Here is a 23589-nt window from a genome sequence, read left to right on the forward strand (position 1 = left end):
TCACCTGTGGCTTCCGGGCTCTCCCAGTACCCACTGAGGACCCAGCTCAGGGAGGGGCATGGCCTGGGTCCCTGGGGGGTGGGGGGCGGGCCTTGTTGAAGGAGGAGACTGGCCTGGGCGGGCCCAGAGGGAAAGGAGCAGGGCTGGGCACTCACCTGGGGTCTCCAGGTTCTCGCAGAGCTCAGACTTGGCCTCACCATTGGGCCGGAAGCTGCCCTTCTGCGTGAACTTGTTGGACATGGTGGCGGCGGTGACGACGGCTTTGAGGCTGCGCTTGCGCTTGGGCACATTCTGCTCCGGGTGGAAGAGGATGATGTAGACCTTGGGCATGTAGAGCATCCCCAGGGACACCGAGGCGCTCAGACTCACCGAGACGGTCAGCGTCGTTGTCTGGATGTACAGCTGGAGGGGGGCCAGGGGGACGGCGTCAGAGAAGGCTCCGCCTGGCGCCTCAGGGGCCCTGACCCCAGAGACAGACACACAGAGGACAGACCCCGGGAGCCTTGCCCTGTGTCCCACTGACTTTGGGCAAAAGGGAGTCAAGGTATAGAGCCGGGACTTTAGACCAGACCAAATCCTGGCTTTACCACTTCTAGCTATGTGACCTTGGACAAGTCCCACCTTGTGCCTCAGTTTCCTCACGTATAACACTGGCATGATATGATAGCACTTACTTCATAGGGTGGCTGTAAGGGTGAAATGACTTGACAAACGGTGAATGGACGTAGAACAATGCCCGGCACGTGCTACGTGCATGGAAGGGTTCCCCACTCCTACGTGCTATAGGGAGGTAGGGCCCTCAGGGGACCACAGCTGAGCCTCCCAGGAGCTGTCCCCTGCGCGGGGCTGGGAAGGAGAGGAACATCTGTTGGTGCAGTAACTCCCAGTGGGTGTGCCACAGCCCCTTGACCAAGCGTCCATTCAGTGACGCCCCCCCCCCCCACGCCACCCTGTGCAGAGCACTGGCACGGGAGCCACAGCGCCTGGCAAGATATGGCGATGGCAGCATTGGTCAAAGCTCATTTCACGCTCACTCGCCAGCACTAACGGTGACAGATGTTTAGCAAAATGAAAGTCCATTAATCTGGGTGTCGGCTAATCCATTCTTCAATAGTGGGGCCTTCCAGGCAGGGCCTGACAATTCCCACCGCCCCCGCCTGGGGTCCCCTCCCCGCCTCCTCCTTCCTTCCCAGTCCTCCAAGCCTCAGGTGCCCCTCTAGCCGCCCCCTCAGCCTGGCTGGGGCCAGAGGAGGCCGAGGCTGTGGCCCCCAGGTCTGGGCATAGGGAAGGCAGGAAATGTTCTGCCCCCTACATCGGCTGTTTCTAGGCCTGGGTCCCCTCCCCTAGGGCCTGGCTGATGTGCCACCTCCTCTAGGAAGCTCTCCCTGACCCCCGGCTTTATCCGACCCCCCCCCATGACACCCATTCTCATATCCCACCCCATCTCCTGCCCTTCTCCAGAAATGCCTCATGACCTGGGTCTGAAGGCTATTGTTCCAGCTCCCCTAGGGAGAGAGGCTGGAGAAGCTCTAGGGTCTGAAAGGAGGGAGGCGTGTGACCCTGAGGAAGTCTCAACCCCTCTCTGGCCCTCAGTTTTCTCATCAGTGCCATGGGATGAGAGCACCTACCTCTCCCAACCCACGGGGCCACCCAAACGCAGACCGAAGCTGAGTGATCTTGCACAGCAGCGTGGGGAAGGAGGATGGGAGTGTGGAGAAGCTGTTTCATTGTCACCGTTCAGGAAATGTCACAGGCCCAGGGGAATAAGAGCCTAGTCCCCAGGGAGCACACACCCCTCTGGACACAGTCATCCCCACTCTACCCCACCCCTGCCCTTACACTCCCACCCTCCAGTGACAGCGTTACCTCCAAGCATGACTAGCCAGTGGGAGGGTGCTGACTACCTCTTCTACCTGCTGAGGTGGGCCTGGTAGCTGGGGCGGGGGAGGGGGGGGAAGGGGACAGGCTCCACACCACTGGAGACAGCAATGAAGGTCTGGGCTAATCAACATCTTCACCATTGGACTGGATGAGGCTATGTCTCCCTCATTAGATTGGGGGCTCCCTGAGGGCAAGGGCAGTCTTGCCTCTCACACTGGGGGTTCTTGCGTATAAGGGTCATGTTTCTAAGTCAGATACACCCTCTGCTCCACCTTGTTGATTGGGTGGGGTTAGGAGGGTGCAGTTGGGCCCATGTGGAGTTGGTGGGACCAGGGACAGAAGCCCCTCTCTGAGCCCTGCAGTGGACACAGCCCTGTGTTGGGGACCAGAGGCCTGGGGGCCAGACTCCACTCTGCCCTGACCCACTATGGGATGCTAGGCGCCTCCAGTATCCCAGGCAGAGTCAGCTCCGTGGGTATACACACTTGGTTTCATGCCCTACTGCCACCATCTTGAATGCTGAATCATTTTTGAACAAGGGGCTTTCCCCTTCTTTTTTCACAGAGCCCTGAAAACCATGGAGCCAGCCCTGAGCAGGCGGAGGGGGGGGGTTGTGGGGGGGGGGAGAGCACAATCCTTGGTGTTCTATTTTCTATTTTGCTTTTCAGCCTAGGAGCCTTTCTGCAAACAAAATACAAGATGCAGTGTAAACAGATCAAAGCTAAGCAAAGCTGCTCCCATCTGCTGGGGGCCCACCCTCCCAGCCTGGGCCCTGGGGGCTCTTCTGGCCATGCAGGCTGGGAGTGGCCCCCTCTGTGTAAGCAGAAGTGGGGCTGCACGCCCCCAGTCCCTTTCCTTGCCCCAGGGTCTGGAATGCTCACCCCACCCCCAGATCAGGCACCGTTCTGGGGCCTCCTGTGTGAAGGTGCATGTAGCGTGCTGATTCTCTCAAAGAAGCAGTGGTCCTCTAGAACCTCTAGAACCCAGCAGGCACCCCCAGAGGGCAGGGGCCCAGGCACGGATGCAGCTCTCAAAGGCAGATGGGGTGAGAGGCAACCTCCGGGATGTGCTTTCTTCTCCCACTCGCCCATCTCCCAGACAGAGGTACCTGAACTCCTGCTCCCCTCTCCAGTCGGGCCCTTGCCACACTCTGTCCTCTGCAAGAAGTCCTGCCTTAGCCTCACAAGTGACCGCTCCCCAGAGTGCAGGCTGGGTTTGATGGGTGTGGACAGAGGTCACCCTGGGGGTGGGGCAAAGGACACAGAAAGGAGCTGCCTGGAGGTCGACGATGCGTTTTCCTGTTTCTGTGCTAGGCCTGGGGGGCAGACGGTACAGGGGGCCCTGCTGAGGGGACTGAGGAGTTCTGCCTGCTCCGTGCTTCTGCCCAGGCCGACCCTAGTGGCTACTGAGATCCCCAGGATCTGTTCAAGCCAGATCGATGAACTTCCCCACAACCTGGCCAGCCCCTGGGGCCAGGTCCCGCCCAAGGCTGACTGAGCAGTAACCCCACGGGGTAGAGAAAGCACACTCCAGACGGCTCAGTCATGCCACACGGCTGCAGTGATAACCCCTGGAAATCCGGGCTAATGCTGGGAAATCCGTCCGCCTGCTCATCGGAGCAGCACTGACAGCTTCACTCTGCGCCCGCACCTGCACGCGGGGGGGAAACGGGCACCTGCTGGGCACCTGCAGGCGTGTGTGCACACGCACCTGGGCACACGCCCGTGCCCGCAAACGTACACACCATACACACACGCATCTCTGCATTCACACGCACACACACCTGAACTCACCCCTGTACACTCATGCCTGACTCAGACCCCTGCCTGGGCACGTACACACACACACACACACACACACACACATGCACACACACACAGCAGCCAGGCCTACAGCTTCCACTGGGGCACCTTGTAGTGCTGACAAAACACAGCACAGATACAGCCCCAGGACTGCCTATGCCTCTAGGAGGTCTGGCGGTCTGAACCCACAGGGACTTCAGAGCTCCCCTCCCCTTCCTCGTTCAGCAGCCCAGAGGGGAGGGTCGTGTCCCCTGTCCCACCCCTCAGGTGCAGAGCAGGGTCTTAGGCCACAAGTCGGTGTGAGGCCAGCCTGCTGTGTGACCCCAGGCAAGTAAGTCCCTGCCCCTCTCTGGGCCTCAGAAAAGATCATTTCAGAGGCTTCTTTTCATAATCAATACTGAGGGGAGCCTCCTAAAAAGGGAAAAAAGAGAGGCAGGCAGGGTGGCCTAGAGAGATGTGGGAGCTGAGAGAGGGGGCTGGGCCTCGGCCACTGGAGGGTCTGACACCCCGGGAGGGTGTGGACCCCACGGGGGAGCACTGTGTTGGCAAGCAGCCAGAGGAACCTACGGGAAGTCAGAGTAAGGGGCTCACCCACCGTGTTGTCTGCCTTCCAGCCCTGTACCGTTACTCCCTGAGGAGGCAAGGGAACGAGCCTCCTGGTAATGCCGAAGGTCATTTCTCAAGCCGCCAGCTTCCTGGACTGGGGCGTGGCTTCCCCCGCTGGCTCTGGAGGCCCCTTGGGCACTGCGGGGCAAGGGGTTTCTGTCTGCACCTGCACCCCGCAGGCCAGTGGGGGGCTGGAGACCTCGCTCACAGCGTGAGCTGGGCCCAGTGGCCGCTTTGACTCAGGTCAGAGTGCAGGGTGACCTGGAGCCAAACCGGAGGGCTCTGACCTCAGGGCACTGACGTCTGCTTCTCAGGACCCCTCAGCCCACAAGCCGCCATTGGAAGACAGGCCACAGGCCTCCCTGGGCCAGGCCACGGGTTTCAGAATGGAGGGCACAGCTCCTGCCCTCGAGGAACCGTTGGAGGAGAAGTGGTACATGCCAAAGAAGCCCCAGGGCAGGGACGTGTCCCGGGGCTGCAGGGGGCAGCGTGGACTGGGCTCCTGAGTTAGGCGGAGCAGGGTCAAGTTCAGCCATGCCACTTACTGGCTGTGTGATCTCAGACAAATCACTTCACGTCTCTGTGTCTCTGCGTCCTCATCTGTAAATTGGGATGGTGACATCTACCCTAGCCTGCTGCTGTGGAGCCTGCTGGCCATTAGGCAGAGTGTTTGGCACATGACAAGCACCCCATCCATGGCAGCTTTGGCAGCAGCCTCACCGAAAGCCAAGCATCCCTAGGAGTTCACACCTGGGCGGGCTCATGGCTTCAAACGCCATCCACGGGCTGACGACTCCCCTGGCTACATCTCCAGCCCGGCCCTCAGCCCCGAACCCCGGACTTGTAGCATATTCAACTTTTGGCTCAACGGCGGCACTTGGCCCTCTAACAGGCATCCCAAACTTAGCACATCCAGAGGACTGCCCGATCTCTGCCCCCAAGCAGGCTCCTCTGCCGTCAGATTCCCCACCTTAGGGCCGGACATCCCTTCCTTCCGATGATCCGCACACCGAAAACTACAGAGCCATCCTTGATTCTCCTCTGCACTTCTTGCCCCACATGCAGTCCATCCAAAATCCAGCCAGCCCCACCTGCGGGAGCCCCCACTTCCCATCACCCCTGCTGCCAGCAGCCCCTTGTTGAGATCACTGCAGTTACCCCCACGTTGGCCCCGTTCCTGGTTCACTTCCTCAGGGCTCCGCCCAGCAGCAGGAGGGATCCTTCTAAATCTGAACTATGTTCCATTCCTCACCGCTCAGAACCCCACTGTGGCTCCCTTCTCGCTGACGGTAGAAGCCAGCGTCCTTCCCACAGCCTCCGGGTCCTCCACCATCTGCCCTGTCATCTTTCTGACCCTGTCCCCATCACCCTCCTCCGGGTTCCTCAGCCCCAGCCTCCCGCCCCCCCCACAGTGGGTAAACTGCCTTCGCACCCATCATGCCATGTGACTTACAACACCTTAAGGACCGCAAGAGAAGGATCATGGCCCCAATCTACTGATGAAGAAACTGAGGCGGAGAGGCCAGCTGGCTTGCCCAGGATCCCAGACATGGAGCTCGGACCAGGAGCTGCGGTCCTCGGTCCCCACAATCCCCCCTGTCTCTGGCCTCTGGCTTCCGGGACTCCCAATCCTTTAAGATAAAACCCCACAGAAGCCAGGCAGTGCTGGGGCCGGGTTGTGGGCAGAGTACACAGGGTCCTGGGGTGAGTCCAGGCCCACAGGATGGCATGACAGAGCCAGCAGGACACAACCTCTCTGCAGCTCTGGATGTTGGAGGGGATGACATCCCCGGCTCCCGGGGCATCGGAGGCTTGGGGACCAGGAAAGAAGGAGTGAGTGCCTGATCCCTCCCTCCCTCACCTAGGGATCCGTTGGGATCCCGTGAAGGCAGAGAGAGGGGCAGACAGAGGAGGAGGAAGAGAGGAGTGGAAGGCAGGGAAGATGGGGCTGGGTAGGGACAGAGGTGAGGGAGAGTCTCGAAGAGAATGGAGGCTGACAGAGGGTCAGCGTCCAGGGCTGACGGAGAGGAGAGAGGGAGGTGATGGGAGGGAGAGAGGAAAGAGGGAAAGAGCTGAGGAAGACAGGAGGGAGAGGAGATAGGAGGGAAGGAGAAGCAGGAGAAGAGAAAGGGTGGGAGACAGGAGAGACAACCTGGAGGCTGGAGAACAGACTGGAGACAGAGAAGGCAGCGGGGAGTGGAAGAAGGCATCTCCAGAGCAGGGTGAGAGGCCGGGGAGCCCCCGGGGGCTGCCTCCGGGCTCACGGCCTCTCACCCACCCGCACCCCCCCACCCGCGGGGGGCTCCGCCACTCACCTTGTCTGCCGACTGCGAGGTGCCAAAGAAGATGGGGATGAAGGCGAGCCAGACGATGCAGGTGGTGTACATGGTGAAGCCAATGGGCTTGGCCTCGTTGAAGGTCTCCGGGACACCGCGTGTCTTGATGGCATACACGGTGCACGTGACCATGAGCAGCATGCTGTAGCCCAGCAGGCAGATGAGCGACAGGTCCGAGATGTCGCACTTGAGCACGCCCCTGGCGAAGCGGGGGTCGAGCGTCCGCTGGTCCTGGAAGTCCACCACCGAGTGGGAGGGGTCCACCACAAACCACACGCAGATGCCAAGCAGCTGCAGCGAGATGAGGCTGAAGGTGATGGCCAGCTGCGAGGCCGGGCTGATGAAGCGCGGGGCGCTGACCGACCGCTTGCCCTGCTCGAAGATGCGGTAGATGCGGTTGGTCTTGGTGAGCAGGGCCGCGTAGCTGATGCTCATGCCCAGCCCCAGGAAGATTCGGCGCAGAGAGCAGGTCCCCAGGTCAGGCTCGGCAATCATGAGGAAGGTGGTGGCGTAGCACAGGAAGATGCCAGCCAGCAGCACGTAGCTCAGCTCGCGGCCCGAGGCCTTGACGATGGGCGTGTCGTTGTAGCGCACGAAGGTGACCACCACAAAGAGCGTGGCAGCGATGCCCACCACGGCCAGGAAAAGGGGCAGCACGGCCCAGGGCGAGTCCCACTCGAGCTTGATGATGGGGATGGGTCGGCAGCCCGTGCGGTTCTCTGTGGGCCGCATGTCATACGGACAGGTCTTACAGGTGTAGCGATCCACCTGGTACTGGTACCCCGTGCAGGGCTCACAGTGCCAGCAGCAGGGCATGCCCTTCACGGTCTTCTTCCGCTCTCCCGGCTGGCAGGGCAGGCTGCAGATGGAGCGGGGCAGCTGCTGCCCACTCCCCGGCCACTGCATCCGCTCTATCTGCCAACGACAGCACAGGGGAGCCGGCCTCAGGATATGCCGCCCGGTGCCCCGGGCCACCCCACTGGCCCCACGCCTCAATCACCCAGTTAAATGGGGAAAATGCAGCCGCCCAGCCCCACCAGGACCCGCCGGATCCAACAGCTCGGTTTAAATAAGTCCCCCCCCCCCCCCCAGCGTGATTCAGACATAGCTGACCTATGGGGAATCCTAAACTCTCAAGGACCGTATGGAGACACGGAGCCCAGAGAACAGCAGTGACAACCTAGAGTCACCCAGGGAAGCAGAGAGAGCTCAAGAGTTCTGAACCCCAGCCCCTTATGCCCTTGCTGGTCCCCAGACCAGCAGCAGCAGCATCACCCAGGAGCTTGCTGGAAATGCGACATTTTGGCCCACCCCAGACCTACTGTCTTAGGATCTGAGTTTTAGCCAGACCCCGCAGGTGACTTATGTGCATGCTGAGAGATGCGCTGCCTCATGGCTTAGCCCAAGGGGCCTCCTCCGGGCGGCTCAGGAAGCTGAGTTCAGCAGAGAGCAATGAACAGAAGTTTCCGCAGAGGATGCGTAATATGTGCCCAGGGGTTAGCGTTTCTTTACATCTTGCTCTAAATTCGTGCAAGTCACTGTCATATGTCCCCGAAGACACAATTGCTGTGAGCAAAGGAGCCACAGGCGTGTTGGCACACCCTACTGAATTCAGGGTTACAAAAGTCTGGAAAGTAGGGGAGAGGCCCAGAAGAACTCTAGGCCCTGAGCAGAGGGAGTCTGACTACACTTGGGAGCCATATTCAAAGCATTCGTTCCAGGGGTGCCTGGGTGGCTAAGACAGTTGAGCATCCAATTCTTGATTTCAGCTCAGGTCATGATGGAGGAGCTCCCAGGGTTGTGGGATCGTGCCCCACATCGGGCTCCGTGCTGAGCGTGGCGCCTGCTTAAGATTATCTGTCTCTCTCTCTCTCCCTCTGCCCCTCTCGCCCACTTGCACTCTCTCTTTTTCTCTAAAAAAATTAAAAAAAAACAAAGCCTCTATTCCACTTTATTAAGTGGCCCTTAGGAAGAATTCACACTTGGAGAGCAGCACTCCTGGCCAGATAGGTGCTCCTTTGGGCTGGGTACTCGCTCCCAGGGAAAGATTAACTGGTTGGTCGGGCGAAGGGAGGGTTTCAGAGTTGAGGAAAAGGTGGGGGCGGGGGGGGTGTCCAAAGACGGCCTCATGGGAGGCGAGAAGGAAACCTCAGGGGAGCAGCTTGTCCTGTGGCTCCGGGCATGACAGGGCCACGTGGTCCTAAAAGCCCAAGAGCACAGCAACAACCCGGTGCCACCGTCCCGCAGGAACAATGAGGCAGGACAACCCCTCCCCTGTGCACTGGAGCTGTGACACCGCAGGGGGACACAGGGCAACAGTGGCTGTGCCAAAAAACTCTGGCTCAGGTGGAAAGAGCAACGAACGCGGGTGAATCCTGGGACCACAGGTGTATTGCTAGCCAGTCATGAGCCCGGCAGCAAACACCTCAACCTCTCGGAGCCTTTGTTTCCCCCCCTGATCCAATGATAGCAAATATGAGGCCACTTTGCCCTTTGTTACTTATTGTGGCTTCCATCCGGGAGTCATAATGAAATTCTTAAATCTCCCCAGGACGTCAGTGCCATGGGCTTTGCGTCTGTTCCCTGCGGCACAGCCAGCCCCCAGCACGGAGCTGGCACACAGTGGGGGCCCAGGGAATCTCTGCGGACTCTGTCACAGAAGAAGTGAGGCCCGGGCACTGGCCACGAGAGGCCGCCTCACTTTCAGACCCTGGGGGGGAAGACAGTGGCAGGCAGGGTGAAGTCTTTTCCTCCTTTTCCTTTCCCCACAGCACAGACCAAACTGAGCACTGGACAAAGTGGGGAAGATGAGACGGTTGAGGTCCCCTTCCCCCTAACGTTCCCCCCCCCAACCCTGGCCCCAACTCCATGCTGGTGGAGGGGCCCTGTATCATCCGGGACGAGTCCACGGACCCCCCACACCGCGGCCCTGCCTTCACTTACCACATCTGTGGAATAGGATAAAAATAGTACCCGCCTCATGGGGCTGCCATCCGCACAGCCGGGTCGCGGGTTTACAACAGGAGCTGTACACAGCAGGTGCTCAGCAAGGATTAGCTGCTGCCGCTGCTGCTGCTGAACTGAATCACTGGCCCCCACTGCTCCTACCACTGCACCCAAATGAGACACGCCCCCATTTGGGGTATTGTCCCACTTTGCCAAGTGCCCTCACCTGCCCTGTTCTGTCTGTCTCCATTCACCAACCCAAGGAGCATTGCTGTAGGAATGGGCTCTGCCCCCCGCCCTGCTGTGTGGCCTTTGGAACATCCCTCAGGCTGGGTTTCCAGAGATATTTCCTCTGGCTTAGAAGATTGTCAGAGCTAAATGGAATCGCAGGCAGAAAGTGCTTTGAGGAGCTCAAGGGGCTCATCGCTGGAAGATTCTTACAAGAGGGGACAGCAGGGGCACAATGCCACTTGCCCAGGGTCTGGTGCAAAGATAGCTGAGGCCAGACATGGGCTTCCTGCGTCTCTCTGGTCCATCTGGCTGTCACACGGTGCCCACCCTGAGCACGTCTCACCCCTCATCCTGCAAGGGAGGGGCCAAGTCTACAGGCATTTCCTTGGGGGATGAACCACAAGTCCTCTCTCTCCAAAAACATGGCTCCATTCTCAGCCAGGTACACTGAAGGCCAGAGGGGGAAAGCCACCAAATCCCTGGGACAATCACGAGCCGGGAAAATGTATCTAGGAGGACCCAGGAGAAGACCCCCACCCCCAGTCGCCCATAACACCCAGAAAAATGACGACCTTCTAGTGCAATATGATGGCCGTAGGAAATGCTCTCAAACAGCTTTCTACCCACCACCAGAAACCCCATCTGACTGCGCCCTCTGCCTTACGCCACTGTCCTCCTTTGTCCCAACGCAGCCCTCCCCCTCCTCATCTCCCTTCCCCACACCAGCCCAGCCCTTGAGCCATTTCACTCCGGGGTCTTTCTCTGCCAGCAGGTGGAAGGCAGGACGGCCCGAGGCCAAGGGAAAGGACAGGGGTCCAGCCACCAGAAGTCCAGCTGTCCTGTTCCTCCACTTCAGGCTGGGGTGGCACTCAGGGCCCTCTGAGGCCTGGAAAGGGGCACAGAAGGAAGCCCCCACTTGGCAGCAGCAAACCCCGGGCTCAGGACTGGTCGGGGCTCCACAGTGGCTGCCTCCCCCTGCTCTTCCCTCCTGGGGCCCCTCCCTGCCCTTGCCAGGCGCTTACTCTCAGGTGTAAGTGGTCGGTCCAGGAGCCGATGACCTTGTACTCAGCTGAGCCATTGCGCAACTGGTACTGGTAAATGTCGTAGCGCCCGGGGGCATCTCCATTCTCATTGAAGGTCACGGGGTTCCCGGCGATGCCTGTAGGGGCCGGGGAGTGTTAGTACTCAGTGTCTTGGCTGAGCTTTTACTAAGAAGCAGGGAGGATCACGAACCTAGGGCAGAGACACCTCTGGGGAGGCCCCTGTGTGGAACATCTTGAGAGGTTACACCCCCTGGAAACATCTGAGGAGACACCCCCCCCCCGCCACTCTCCTACCCCCACAGAACCCTGGGAGCCCTTCCCCTGGCTGCATGGCCCAGGACACCCACCTGAGAAGTTGACATTGCGGATATACTTGAGCAGCTGGGTGCCGTCCACGGGATCCATGCGTGGGCAGAGCCCCACGCGGCCCGGACACAGGTCACGGTGCATGGCGTGCAGCGCGTGGCCCATGGCATACACAGCATCAATCACAAACTGCACCTTCCCCTCCTGCTCATATGCCGAGTCCTGCCCAATGCGCTCTCGGTCTGCAACGGGACAGCCAGAGTGGGGCGTCCGTGAGGCCCACCGTCCTCACAGACCATGTGGTGGGAACCAGAGCGGCTCCCGGGGGCCAACAGAGGTGACGCAGCCCTTCCCTGCACACCTAGGCCTCCTGGCTCCTAGCCCAGCGCTTGCTCTATCACCCAAGAGATGGTCTTATGGAAGCACCTGGGGGACGATCCCAAAAAGTGAAGGGGAGGGTCCACTGCCCTCGCCACCCTACTGCCAGACCGTGCGCCCTGACGCCCCAGGACAGCCAGGACGGGCCCGCACGTCCTGATCGCCCTCAGAAGGCAGTCAGCCAGGGGGTCTCCCTGTGGCTGCGGAGCCTGCCTGACGTCCCCCAGCCTGGCCTAGACTAATCACGCCAGCGGCTGGCCCTCGCCCAGGCTGGGGATCGCCAGAACAAGAGCTATGACAGTGAGGGCAGCTCACCCATGGACAGCCACTCCAGCCAGGGGACGCTGCCCCCGGCACAGGATACAGATGGGAAAACTGAAGCCCAGAAAACATGACAGCCTGACTGCGGATCCCTCAGGGTTCGGGGACCCAGGCCACCTGGTGCCCCCTCGATGGTTTCCAGTGGCCCCAGACACCAGAAGCCACCATCACCCTCCCCAGGGCACCGTGGCCGTAGGGCTCCGGTCTCCCATCCTCACCCCCTAGGCCCTGGGCCCTGTGCCAGCTCCTTGGCTGCCTGAGGCTTCAGTGTCCTTTCAGTACAAAGGGGATCATAATCCTGCCCCACAGAGGCTTCTATGAGACGAGGCACGGAAAACACTTGGCACTGAGTAGGTGACTAATCCACATTATCATTGTGCTAAATTGTCAGAATGGGGGGCGGAGGGGTTCTGAGGTGGGCAACAGAGGACCTTAGGCCAGAGCAGGCCAAGAAGGCTTTCTGGAGGAGGAGGCTCTTCCTAGCCTGGGCCAGGGTAACAATCAGACGATCCTAATCACTTCTAGTGAGCACCTGCTCTGTGCTAGGCATTGTTCTAAGCTCTTTATGCATAATAACTCACCGAATTCTCACAAGGGGGCTATGAGGTGAGTAATTATCCCCATGGTTCCCCACAGGAAAGCCCAGCAACGTCCCAGAACCACAAAGTGCTGAACCTGAACTCAGTTACTCCAGCTCCAAGCCTGCGCACCACTCTCGGCCTGATGGATTGTAAGAGCGGCATCAGGGGGACAGGAAAGCAGGGAGGGGAGAGGAGGGGGCTGGAGGATGCAGAGTGGAGGCAGGGAGGGGATGGGCAGAATGCTAGAGAAGGCTGGCTTCCACTCCTGAGGCCACAGCCCCTGCCCGCATCATGGCCTGCGACTTCCCCCCTGGAGACCAGGACAGAGACATTAACCCTCGCAAGACACGCCCCCCATCCCCTGCCACATACACCCCTGCCTCCCTGCTAGCGGGCCTCCCATGGGCATCACTTGCAGAGGTGATTCCCCAGGGGCAGAAGTGGCCGCACCCCAGCCTAGCCCCACGGGCCACAGCTTGGGCCTCCCATGTCTATCGTGCGGGGGGCCAGGTAGGGCTGGGGCAGCACCGGGCCCTGCTTCCCTGGGAACTCCAGGGGTCCCCACGTCCATCCCTCCGCCTTGGACACCTCAGAGACAGACACAGGGTACAGAGAAACCCACTGCTGTCCCTGTGGGCTCTCCACCATCTAATCCCCTCCCACCCAGAGGACGGTCGCTGCCCCACCAGGATGTGGGGATGACCGGGCTGCGCTTCTGTGTCCCCTCAATTGGCCGGACCAGGTGGCTGGGACCCCACCCCATCCTCAGCCTAGCTCAGGGCTGATACTCCCCACCTGCTGAGTGGATGACAGAAATCATGGGATCCCAATGCTAGGAATGGCAGGACCAAAGGGGTCATCTGCTCCAATTCTGTCATTTTACAGATGAGGAAACTGAGGCCTTGAGAGGAAAGGCCCAGGTCACATGGCCTGGGCCTCTTGATGATAAGATGAGTGTCCCCAGCTACAGCCCCTCTCCCCCGCTCCCTCCATTCCAGACTGCATTCGACCTGAGGCCTCAGGAGTCCCCAGCTAACTCCTTGGGTTCCTGCGTTTTTAGCCAGTAGACGGTCACTGTGCCCTACCTGCCCAGGGCTCCCACAGAGCTGGTGGCACATTTCATATCCCTGCCTCGGCCACCAAGACCCTGTGACCAAGGGCAGAACCTGATTCCAGTTACCCCAACCACAGGGTCAGAGATCAAGTGTCACCAGTACTCAGACTGGACAGTTTGAGGGCAGATGCCCAGTTGACTCTGGGGACACTGTTGAGTCCTGACAGGCCCACAGCTCCTACAGTGTGGCCTCGGGACTGGGGGCAGGGCGGACCTCGAAGCTGCCTCCCTGGCTCTCTCCTGGTCAGCTAAGGCCCTCACTGTCCGCTGTCACTGCCCTGCATTTGCAGGAGACTGGACTCAAAGTCCAGACCATCTGGGCTAGAACCCTAGCTCTCAGACTTCAGTCCCCTCATCTGCAAAATGAGGATAATGATGGTACTTACCTCAGAGGGTCAGGATAGGGTCCCTATGAGAATTAGCAGGTTAATACTCACAAGACCTAAAGAGAGGCCTGGTGTTTTGCCAAGTGCTACAGAGGTTTGCCAAACACCGGAGGACACAAAGAGGTGTAAGTCCATCCCTGCCTCGGAGCTCCTGGGCCAGCAGAGTTTTGCTAATAGACGGCATTATTTCTAGGCCAAGGCACAAACAGATGGGAATACACACGAAAGACAAATTCTCCAGCTTCACCAGCCTGCCCTCTTGTCTGAGCGTCTGATCACAAAGTTCTGAAGACCAGGAGAGACGCAGAAGGGACAATCCTGTCCCGAAAGGGCAACAGAGGGAGGGGGCTGGGGCAGGGTTGCATGGAAAGCCCCAGCCCTGGACCCCACCCAGCCCGAGGTCCTGCTCCCCTCGGCCTGAGGAATGGAAAACATAAAACACCACTCAACAAACCCGCACTCCCATCACACCCTCATTTCTTATGGGTGAGAGACTGAATTGAATTATCAACCACGATGGAGGGGAGGCTGTGGCCGCTGCAGAGAGCAGGCAGCTCTCTGCCAAAGCCAAGGACACACTGGGCTGAGGGACCCCGGCTGCACCTCCCCACCTGAGCTACCCTCAGCCTCTCCTCTCTCCTCCTCCAGGGGTCCCTCCTCACTGGGGCGGGGGAGGAATGAAGTATCCATTCCTGGGCCTCTTGGGTCCAGGACCAAGTGCTCTCGCTGGGATCACGAGCCACCTGCACGGACACCAGACTGGGGAAGACCCTCCCCAGGAGAGTCCGCCTCTGCCTGGGGAAGCTTCCGCGGGAAGGGGTCTGGGGTCCTGTGGGCTCTCAGGAGCCCATCAGTGCTGCCCCTCCAGAATCTCCACCCCAGAGTTGTCAAAGGGCCAGCCATGCACTTCCAGAGACTTCTCCACACACTTTCGTCACATCCTTGACTTTTATCTCAAATCCAGCCGCGATTACAGATGAGAAAACAGGTCCGGCAAGGACATTTATTCACAAGGGTACACCAGGTCTTGAGCGCACCCTCTACGACACCTCTCGAACCCCAAGGGCCCTTCTCCTGAGCTCCTCAGGAAGCAACAATGACAGAGCCTAAGTGGCTCACAGTGCTGGGGGCGGGGGGTGGACAGGAATCATAAACACAAGTTAAACAAGGACAAGTGCTCTGTCCTGAATGTTTGACACCGTGCCCATAACCAGCACGGCTCCCCGCACACCTCCTGATTCCTCAGCAAATAACCCTACGGCATGGCTGGTGCTCACGGAGAGCCTTCACACGCCTGGCATTTTCTCTTCCCCGAGGGAGGCAGGCGGAACTGGCCCCCTCACAGAGGACGTAACTGAGGCTTGCAAGTGGTCAAGCGATGTGTCCAGAATCTTACAGGAATCCTGGCAACTAGCACATGGGCATACACACCTGGGGACTGGCCTGGCTGGTAAGCGGCAGAGCTGGGATTTGAACCTGGATCTCTCTAGCTCCATAGAAGTTTCCTCCACCCTGAACAGTGCCTCCCCTTCTTCTCCCTCCATCCAGTCCCTGGTCTGCCTCCTTCCCTCCCTCTGGGGCCCAGGGGTCAAGGATCCCTGTCGCCAGGGCTAGAGGAGGTGGTGGCCGTGGAGAGAAGGGGGAGTCGGGAAATCCCCTCACGGATGGGCAGGACCCCCAGGCCCAGGCAGTTCCAGAAGGACACACATTTCTGAGAGCTATCGGAAGAGACAAATCCCAGACACATGGTGGCAATGACAGCAGCAACAGTCTGAAGATGTCCTAATTGTGCCCCCAGGTACAGTGAGCCAGAGATGTGTTTGGCTCTGCCACGGGTGACAGCCAGCCGGGAAAGCATCGGGAGAGGATTTTCTCCGTCAAAACCCTGCAGCGATGGTTACTACGGTGACTGCAGCCTTTGTCTGCAGGTTGTAAATTGTAATTGAAATGAGTTTTCAAGGTTGAAATAATCAGAGTTCCTCCTCATCTCCCCCATCACCTCCCCACAACTCACCCCACCTAACTGCAACCCTCCTGAGTTCCTCCCTCGCTCGCGCCACGCATTCTTGAAGCGGCTCCCTCACGTAAAGGAATACAAAATCAATTACGTGTATACTCGCGCATGTACACGTCTACGCGTGCACCTGCATGCACTGATACACAAGGTCTATACACACACCCGTGTTCAAACACATATAAACACAGGTAACATATATATCGCGTGGCACTCATCCAGAGTCACCAACAGATTCACCCACTGTTGGGCCAAGAAGCCCGCAAGTGTTTTCTTTGGGAGGTGACACCCGGAAGCACCAGCAGCGGGTAGGAACCAGAAATGGGGAAGGGAGGCAGCTGATACCGGGTGGGCTCAACCCCGCTGGGGACCGCCAGGACACTGCGTCACAGACACAGTGTTGCCCATCAGAGGAGACAAACACTCTAGCTCCTGCCAATCTTGGGCCAAGGGCTGCTCCCAGGGGCATTAATTAACTCCACTGGCAGAGACAGGGTGGGGGAGCACGGAGGGGACTGGGGGGGGGGAGCGGCTGGCATGTCCACAGTCACAGCCACGTGTAATCCAGCAAGGTGCGTGGGCACAACACACACATCTACACGTAGAAGCCTGAATTTACATACAAATATGCAAACGTACACACCAGTGTTCATCCCTTGGGCAGACTTCCAGGGAGAAGCGTAAGAGGGTCCCAGGATCCGCCCAGCTGGGCCTGTCTCCTGGCTCCGCCACGGACCAGCTCTATGACCTAGGTCAAGTAAGATCTCCATTCCTCACACATAAATTCGAGGTACTCATACTGACCTTGAGGGGCCAGCGGGAGGATGAAGGAGGCACAGACATAACACACAGCATCATACCTTATATACAGAAGGGCTTTGTAAACCTGCTTCCTGTCCTCCCGGGCCCTCCTCCCCTGGGCAGCATCCCACAGCCAGGGACCTCTCCCCAAGCCCGGGCACCCCTTCCGTCCTGCCTACGGCCTGGCACAGGCTGGCTCTCCTTCCCTCCAGTTGAGATAAGCGTGGGGTGCCCACCCCAGGCAGACAGAGGCCCAGGTCAGCCCACCCGCTGATACGCAGATGGGGGGACAAAGCTGCCACACTGTGCTTTCTGGCCATCCCCCTCTTTCCTGACCTCCTGTGGTTGAGGCATTCTCCCTGTCACCTCCCTGAAACACACAGGTTTCTCTGAGGGGCCCCTGCGTCCTGCTCCTGAGGCTGGGCTCCACACTCCCCCGTCCTGCCCGTCGTGCCCCAAAGTCACATGACAGGCTGTCCCTTGTCCAGGGTCCCATTCCTATTCTTCAGCCTCATACCCTGGTTCCTGCTGAGCCCTGCCCTCCATCAAGACACCTGCTTTCCAGTCTGAGGTATCTCTAACTCAGCCTGGTCCCCTCTGTCCCTCAGCCTGTTTCCCCAAACCCAGCATCCACTCTCTCCTCTCTGTCCCAGGGAACCACCTCAGGTGTCTCCGGGATTACCGGTTGGGGCAGATGGGGATCACCACCTCAGTGGCACGAGATAAGGTGACCTGGCCAGTCGAGGCGGACTCCTGTCTCCCAGGTGTTCTCTCTGGCTCTGTGGTGGTACAGCCCAGCTGCAGGCCCCTTTCGAAGGTAAACGATTCTTGCGGACCCGCAAGAATATGACCCCAGGATGAAAATATTGACATTGGAAGTTGGTGGTCCCAGCTGTGACAGAGACTTCCAATTGCAGATGACCACAGCAGCGGAGAAGCTCTGTCTCTGAAATTGGTAAAGATACCTTCTGGATGGCCGCTGCATGAAAAAGCAAAGCTCAAGTCTCGTCCTGGAACCCCTAGGTCCCTGAGAGTCTGACTTCAAGCACGTGTCTCCAGATGTTCACAGATCCCCAGTTCGAGAAACAGGATATGTGCGTCGGGGCCAGATGGGAGCAGCCTGAACCCCCCGTTCGGCCTCTTGCAGACCTGGCGAGTTGCTTAGCATCTCTGAGTTCTGGTCCCCTGGTCTGTGAAAGGCACCTGGCACCCAGGACCACTAGACAAGAGTGATACCTGGAGAAGAGCAAGCAAGGCCGTTCTCTGCCCCTTGCCGATTCTAAGGCCTGTGCACCTCTGCCCAGGAGGAGAGCCTGGGCTTAACTCTCCTGGACAGGGTAGGACGGGACCTGGGGGCAAAGGGGAGGCAGCTCCAGGGACGGGAAACACAGTCGCCCCACACGGTCGCCTCCTTTCCCCCATCACCCAGTCATGTTCCTTCCTCTTCCGGCAGAAGCTGGCTTTCCCTCCAGTGGATCTTTCCCATCGGCGTGGAAATATGCTGTCATTCCCCCCATTTAAACAAACAAAACCCCTCTCTTGACCCACACGGCCCACCCCCAGCTAGCATCCCTCTTTCTCTGTGTACAATGGAACTTCTCGAAAGCATTGTTCCTACCCACCATCGTCAATTTCTCTCCCTTGTCTTCCTGATCAACTCCAATCCTGGTCTGGCACCCATCTCTCCAAGGAGTCTCCCCACGCTGCCAAATCCCCTCACCCGGTCTCCGTCCCATCTCACCTGCAGCGTGACAGTGCATGATGGAGACCGAGCTCTGGTCTCCAAACCTGTGCCGGCTCCTCTCCCCACCCCTTGACATCTCAGTGTCCAGGGCTCAGTGCAGGGACCCCAATGACACTCCCTCCCTTGGTGTCCCCAGCCAGCCCCATCCATGTGCTGACAGCTCCCCAAATCCCAAGGCCAGCCAGGCTTCTACATCCACATCCAACAGGCATCTCAGGCCTAAACTGAGCTCCTGGCTCCGCCCCCCCCCCCCAGCCCAACCTTCCTCCACCCATCTCGTGCACGCCCAAGAACCACGCAGCCACCCTTGATTTACTGTCCTCTTCCTCTCACCTCGAATCCTTCAGCGAACTCCATGGCCACTCTGCCAAACGGACAAAGAAATCTGACCCCTTTCCCACCTCCAGGGCCACCACCTGCTCCAGGCCCCATTACCTCCCGCCCAGGCTACAGCACCGGCCTCTGAACTGGTCTCCCACTCTACCCTCACCCCACCTCCTCTCCAGACCGCAGAGTGAGCTTGTGAGAACAGGAATCGGATCACATCAATCCTCTTTTCAAACCCCGCAATGGCTTTGTCTCATTCTGCATAAAAGACTAAATCCCGACAAACTGCCTACAAGGCCCACTGGGATGGGCCAGCCAGCCCCGCCTCTCTAACCTCACCTCCTTCCTGTTAATACTCTCTGCTTCAACCATTGGGCCCTCCTCACTGCTCCCCAGGCCTGCCAGGTGTGAGAGCCTGCCTCCAGACCTTTGCACGCACTGTGCCCTCCGCCTGGCAAGCTCGTTCCCGGGTCTCCACACGGCTGGCTCTCTCACTACCTTTGGGTCTTGGCTCAAGCATCACCTTCTCTGCAAGAACGTCTGACCTCACGATTTAAAAGCGCAACCTCCCTGATCCCCCAGAACTTTCCATTTCCTTCCAAGTGACTTCCTGAGTCTGCTCTCTCCAGGCTCACGGTTCGGCCCTCCCTGGAGACCCGTGGCACTGACTGCTGAGGCTATCCTACCCACCGTCACCTTGTCTGAAAAGCTGTATTGTCTCCCAGCTGCAGTGGGAGCTCCCCGGGCAGGCCAGTGCCCCTTACAGAGCCCAGCACGGGGGTGGCATGCAATCAGCCTCCGTGAAAGCCGCTGGAACCAGTGAGAAGCAGCACTGGGGGCCGGGGGGTGGCAGGGAGCCCTCCAGCCACCGAGTGGCTGATGGCTTGAGTAAAGACGAATTGCTCTAATGGGTGGCACGGGCTGGCACCCACTGGAGATAGTGGGTAATCCCAAATGTTGGTCTTCCCTCCTTCCCCCAGGAAGGAGGCTTTCTCGGGTTCCTTTGGGAATGTGCAAATAGGAAGATCCTTCAAAGCCAGGCTTGGAATACCCAGGAAGGCCCCGGGGCTAGGACATCAGCTGCTCTGAGGCGGGATATTTGTGGAGCTAGACCGGCCAGGTTCAAATCCCAGCCTCTGCTACGCATGATCTTGTGACTTTGGGCAAGTCTTTAGCCTCTCTGTGCCTCAGTTTCCTCATCTGTAAAAGAGGTTGCCGGGAAGATTCAAAGCAAACCACTAGAACAGAGCTTGACAAGTAACAAATGCCATCTAACGACTAGCTCTTGTTACCATTGGTGGTGGTGGTGTGGCTGTTAGCGCGGTCTGCGTGACAGGAGTCTCCCCACACATCCCAGCTGCCATGAGGCCACCCTCCCTCTCGGAGTTCCCAGCCCCTGGGAACAGCAGGCAGTAAATTTCTCCTGTTTCCTCATAAACTGGGCCTTCCTCTGCTCAGCCATCACCTGGCTGGCAGACTGTCAAAAAGATAGATGCTACATCTGCCTTGTTTACGGCTTTAATTCCCGAACCCTCTCTGCGTGCTCCCAGGGAGGGGCCCGGGAGATGGGGAGGGCTCCCCTGGGCCTTGACAGCTGCAAAGACTCCCCACTCAGGGACCCCTACCTGGCTCAGGTGCAGGGTGGTCCCTGGGCAATTTGCAAGCGCTCCCCACAGATCACTTCCATCCCTTCCCTGGGAAAAGGGGAGCGAGACAGCTCTGCTGGGACGGGGATGGCCATGGGTACCGTGATTCCCGTTTTACAGGTGAGGAAACCGAGGCCTCAAGAGGTAAAACGCCCCGCCAAGGTCCCACAGCTAGGAAGCGGCCGCACCAGGCCTCACACCCAGGTCTGCTCTCACCCTTACCATTTGGAGACATACCAGCCCGATCTCCAAATGCCAATATCTGCTGCTCTTATGAGACTATGTCCGGTCACAGCCGTTCTCTCCCCAGCCATTCGGCACGCAGGCTGGAGGTGCTGGGGAAGTGGCGCCCTCCAGGAGCGGCATGTGGGACTGAAACAGGCAGAGGCCAACTGCAGAATCTGTTTGCATCAAGGGGACCAGAGTGGGCCAATAGGAGGCCACCAGTGCTGAGGGGCAGGCGTCCTGGAAGAAGTAAGTGGGAAGCCAGGCTCTGGAGACAGCCTGGGGGTATGTAGAGAACAGAGAGCCTGCCTGGGCTGGTGGGGGCGGGGGTGGGGTGGGGTGGGGGGAGCGGCAAGACTGAGGGGGCCTGGAGAAGTGGGAAGGAAGGACACAGGAGAAGTGGGAAGGAAGGAGAGACAGCAGCACCAGCCCTAGGGCCGGGCTGCCTGGGTATAAATCCAGTTCTGCCAATTTTCTAGTGCTATGATGTTCTCAAATGGCCTCAGTAGCCTCTTCCGTAAAATGGGTGCTGCACCTGTGCCTTTACCAACTGTCCTCTCGCATCCGGGATCCTACAGCTGACGGAATCGGTACCAACAGACTTGGAAACCCCCCTCTCCCACTCACCCTCCACATCAACAACCACTGTACCAACACTGATCATACACATCATTTTGCAGCCAGCCTCTTCGTGCATGGTATCCCCCCGCCCCCCCATCCTCACCACAGCCCACGGAGATGGGCAGTGACTCCCCTGCCTTCTCTGAGACTCAGAGAGGTGAAATGACCTGTCCAAGGTCTCACAGCAGGGAGGACACAGAGTTCAGATCCAGACCCGGGGATGAGTCCTTCCCCTGCCCTCCCCGCCCCCACCACCAGCTGTCCCGGGGCAGGGCAGCACTCCGTGGGTGTCACCCGGGTCCCCCTGGCCTAAGACATTCTCCCGAGGGAGCAGCTCAGCTCAAACCTGGGCGGGGCCATGGGAAGCCAGAGTGACCTCCCCCTCACCCAGGGTGGGTCTCAGGCCCCACGAGCGAACATTCCTGGCTGTAGCCCTGCTCCTCACGTTAGCCCGAGATAGACGGGCTCACCGTGCCTGACCTGGGGCCACGCCGGGACTCTTGCCAGCCTCTCCTGGGGCTTCAGCTGCAGCAGGAGGGCTCAGGGTCAGCTGTATCGTGCTGTCCTTCTCCTCACCACCTGTGTTCATGCAAGCCTCAGCTCTTTTGTTCATGCCTTCCCCCAGTCTGCAGGTCTGGGGTGCAAGCCGTCCTCCCTCCCATCACCGCCTCTCCCTCTGAGCCAGGGGCTACCACATTTTACTGCACAGTAGAACCACCTGGGGGACTTTTTAAAAAAATTCCGATGCCCAGGTTGCACCCAGAACCAACTCCCTCAGAATGTCTGGGGGTGGGAGTCAGGCATCAGTAGCTTTAAAAGCTCCCACGGAAATTCACCGTGAACAAGGCTGTCCCCACCCCGGTTCCCAGCCCTAGGTACACATAAAATCACCTGGGAGAGCTTTCCCAAAACCCGTAGGCCAGGCCCCACCCCTCAGGTTCTGATGTAATGGGTCTGGGGTGGTGCTGGTATAGTTTTAAAAGCTCCCAGGTGATTCTAATGCACAGTCGGGCCTGAGAGCCACCATTTCCCAATTCATCAAGTGCTTCCATTAATACTTTGTCACTTCCACCCCGAGATATCCTCTGGCCCGGTTCACCATCAATCCCATTTCTCAGATAAGAAAGCAAAGGCCCAGAGAGGTCACAAGAGCGTGCCTCAGGCTCGCAGGGAAGCTCTACACTCTTCTGGATTCTGCTCTAGGCCTCCTTCCTCCACCTGCTCCTACAGCCCAAACATCTCCCTCGGGGCTGCGGAGATGTACCCCTCTCCCCAGTTCACCAGCGCGGTGGCGGGAGACGTTTGCGAATCCTGACCCGAGACCTGGGCGTCTGAGTAGAGCCTACGGGGGCTGACCAAGGCCCTCTCCCTCCCGCCCCTCCCAGACCAAGAGGTGACTCCAGAAAGCCCCTCGCCTTTGGCAGGCTAGACACGGGAGGCCCCAGATACCCATCTTGCCCCCAGCTCCGGTCTCACCTATTCCCATCCTCGAGTCAGGCCTGGTGACCTATGATCAGGGTGAACTCACCATTTTCCAACGCCACTTAGGCGCTTTTAAGAATAAAAGGGATGTGTTCAAAAATTATGCCAGGAGAAAAGGAGTGAACAAGAAGCTCGGTCACCCTACCCATGAAGGTTCAGGCTCCTGTGCTCAGGCATGCTTGTACTTCTTAAACCTCCTCCGTGATTACTGCCTGATGAAGGCATTTGCTGTGCAGCCTTCGGCAAGTTGCTTGGCCTCTCTGACTCCCCATAGTATCCTGTATAATACGGGGACCACAAAAGTCCCTAGAGCTGTTTTAAGAGTGAAATGAGATAATGCCTGTAAAGTATCTGGAACACAACAGATACTTAACACACAGTGGTATTTATGGTTATTAGCTCATCCAGGAACATAAGCCCCCACATAAGACAAATACACACATACGCCTTCTCCCTTAGACATACCAACTCACGCACATACACAATCACACACACCCGTGTGTGCACACACACGCTGCCACATACACCCACACATGAGCTTGCCTGCTGGGCCCCGGGGGATACCCATGGTCCTAAGTGGCCAATATTCCTGATTCCCAGAGAGCCCTGGCCACCAGAGGGCAGCATCCACCTCACCTGCCCACCAACCTAATCCCGCTTCCTCCTCCCCCAGCCCTGGGGGTCTCCCCACTGCCTAGCATTCCATGCAGCATGTCCCTGCACCCAGTCAGGTGGCCCTGTGCTCATCTGGCCCTCCTCCCAAGCTACACAGAATAGCCCAAAGGGTACAAGAGGGAC

At 58.8% G+C, this 23589-nt stretch overlaps 1 protein-coding gene across 2 annotated transcripts in view; it reads right to left on the reverse strand.

The window, feature by feature from the left end:
* The window catches only part of GRM4 (glutamate metabotropic receptor 4), a 104029-nt gene that overhangs the window by 5930 nt on the left and 74510 nt on the right, over positions 1 to 23589 (reverse strand). For both annotated transcript variants that reach the window (XM_030315286.2, XM_030315287.1), the window contains exons 6-9: positions 11193 to 11393; positions 10825 to 10961; positions 6605 to 7540; positions 156 to 402 (exon numbers count right to left, since the gene is read on the reverse strand). In XM_030315286.2, coding sequence (XP_030171146.1) covers positions 156 to 402; positions 6605 to 7540; positions 10825 to 10961; positions 11193 to 11393 — 1521 coding nt within the window. The remainder of the gene's footprint in view (positions 1 to 155; positions 403 to 6604; positions 7541 to 10824; positions 10962 to 11192; positions 11394 to 23589) is intronic.

Source organism: Lynx canadensis, chromosome B2 (genome assembly GCF_007474595.2).
Source record: "Lynx canadensis isolate LIC74 chromosome B2, mLynCan4.pri.v2, whole genome shotgun sequence".
NCBI classification, from domain to species: Eukaryota; Metazoa; Chordata; class Mammalia; order Carnivora; family Felidae; genus Lynx; species Lynx canadensis.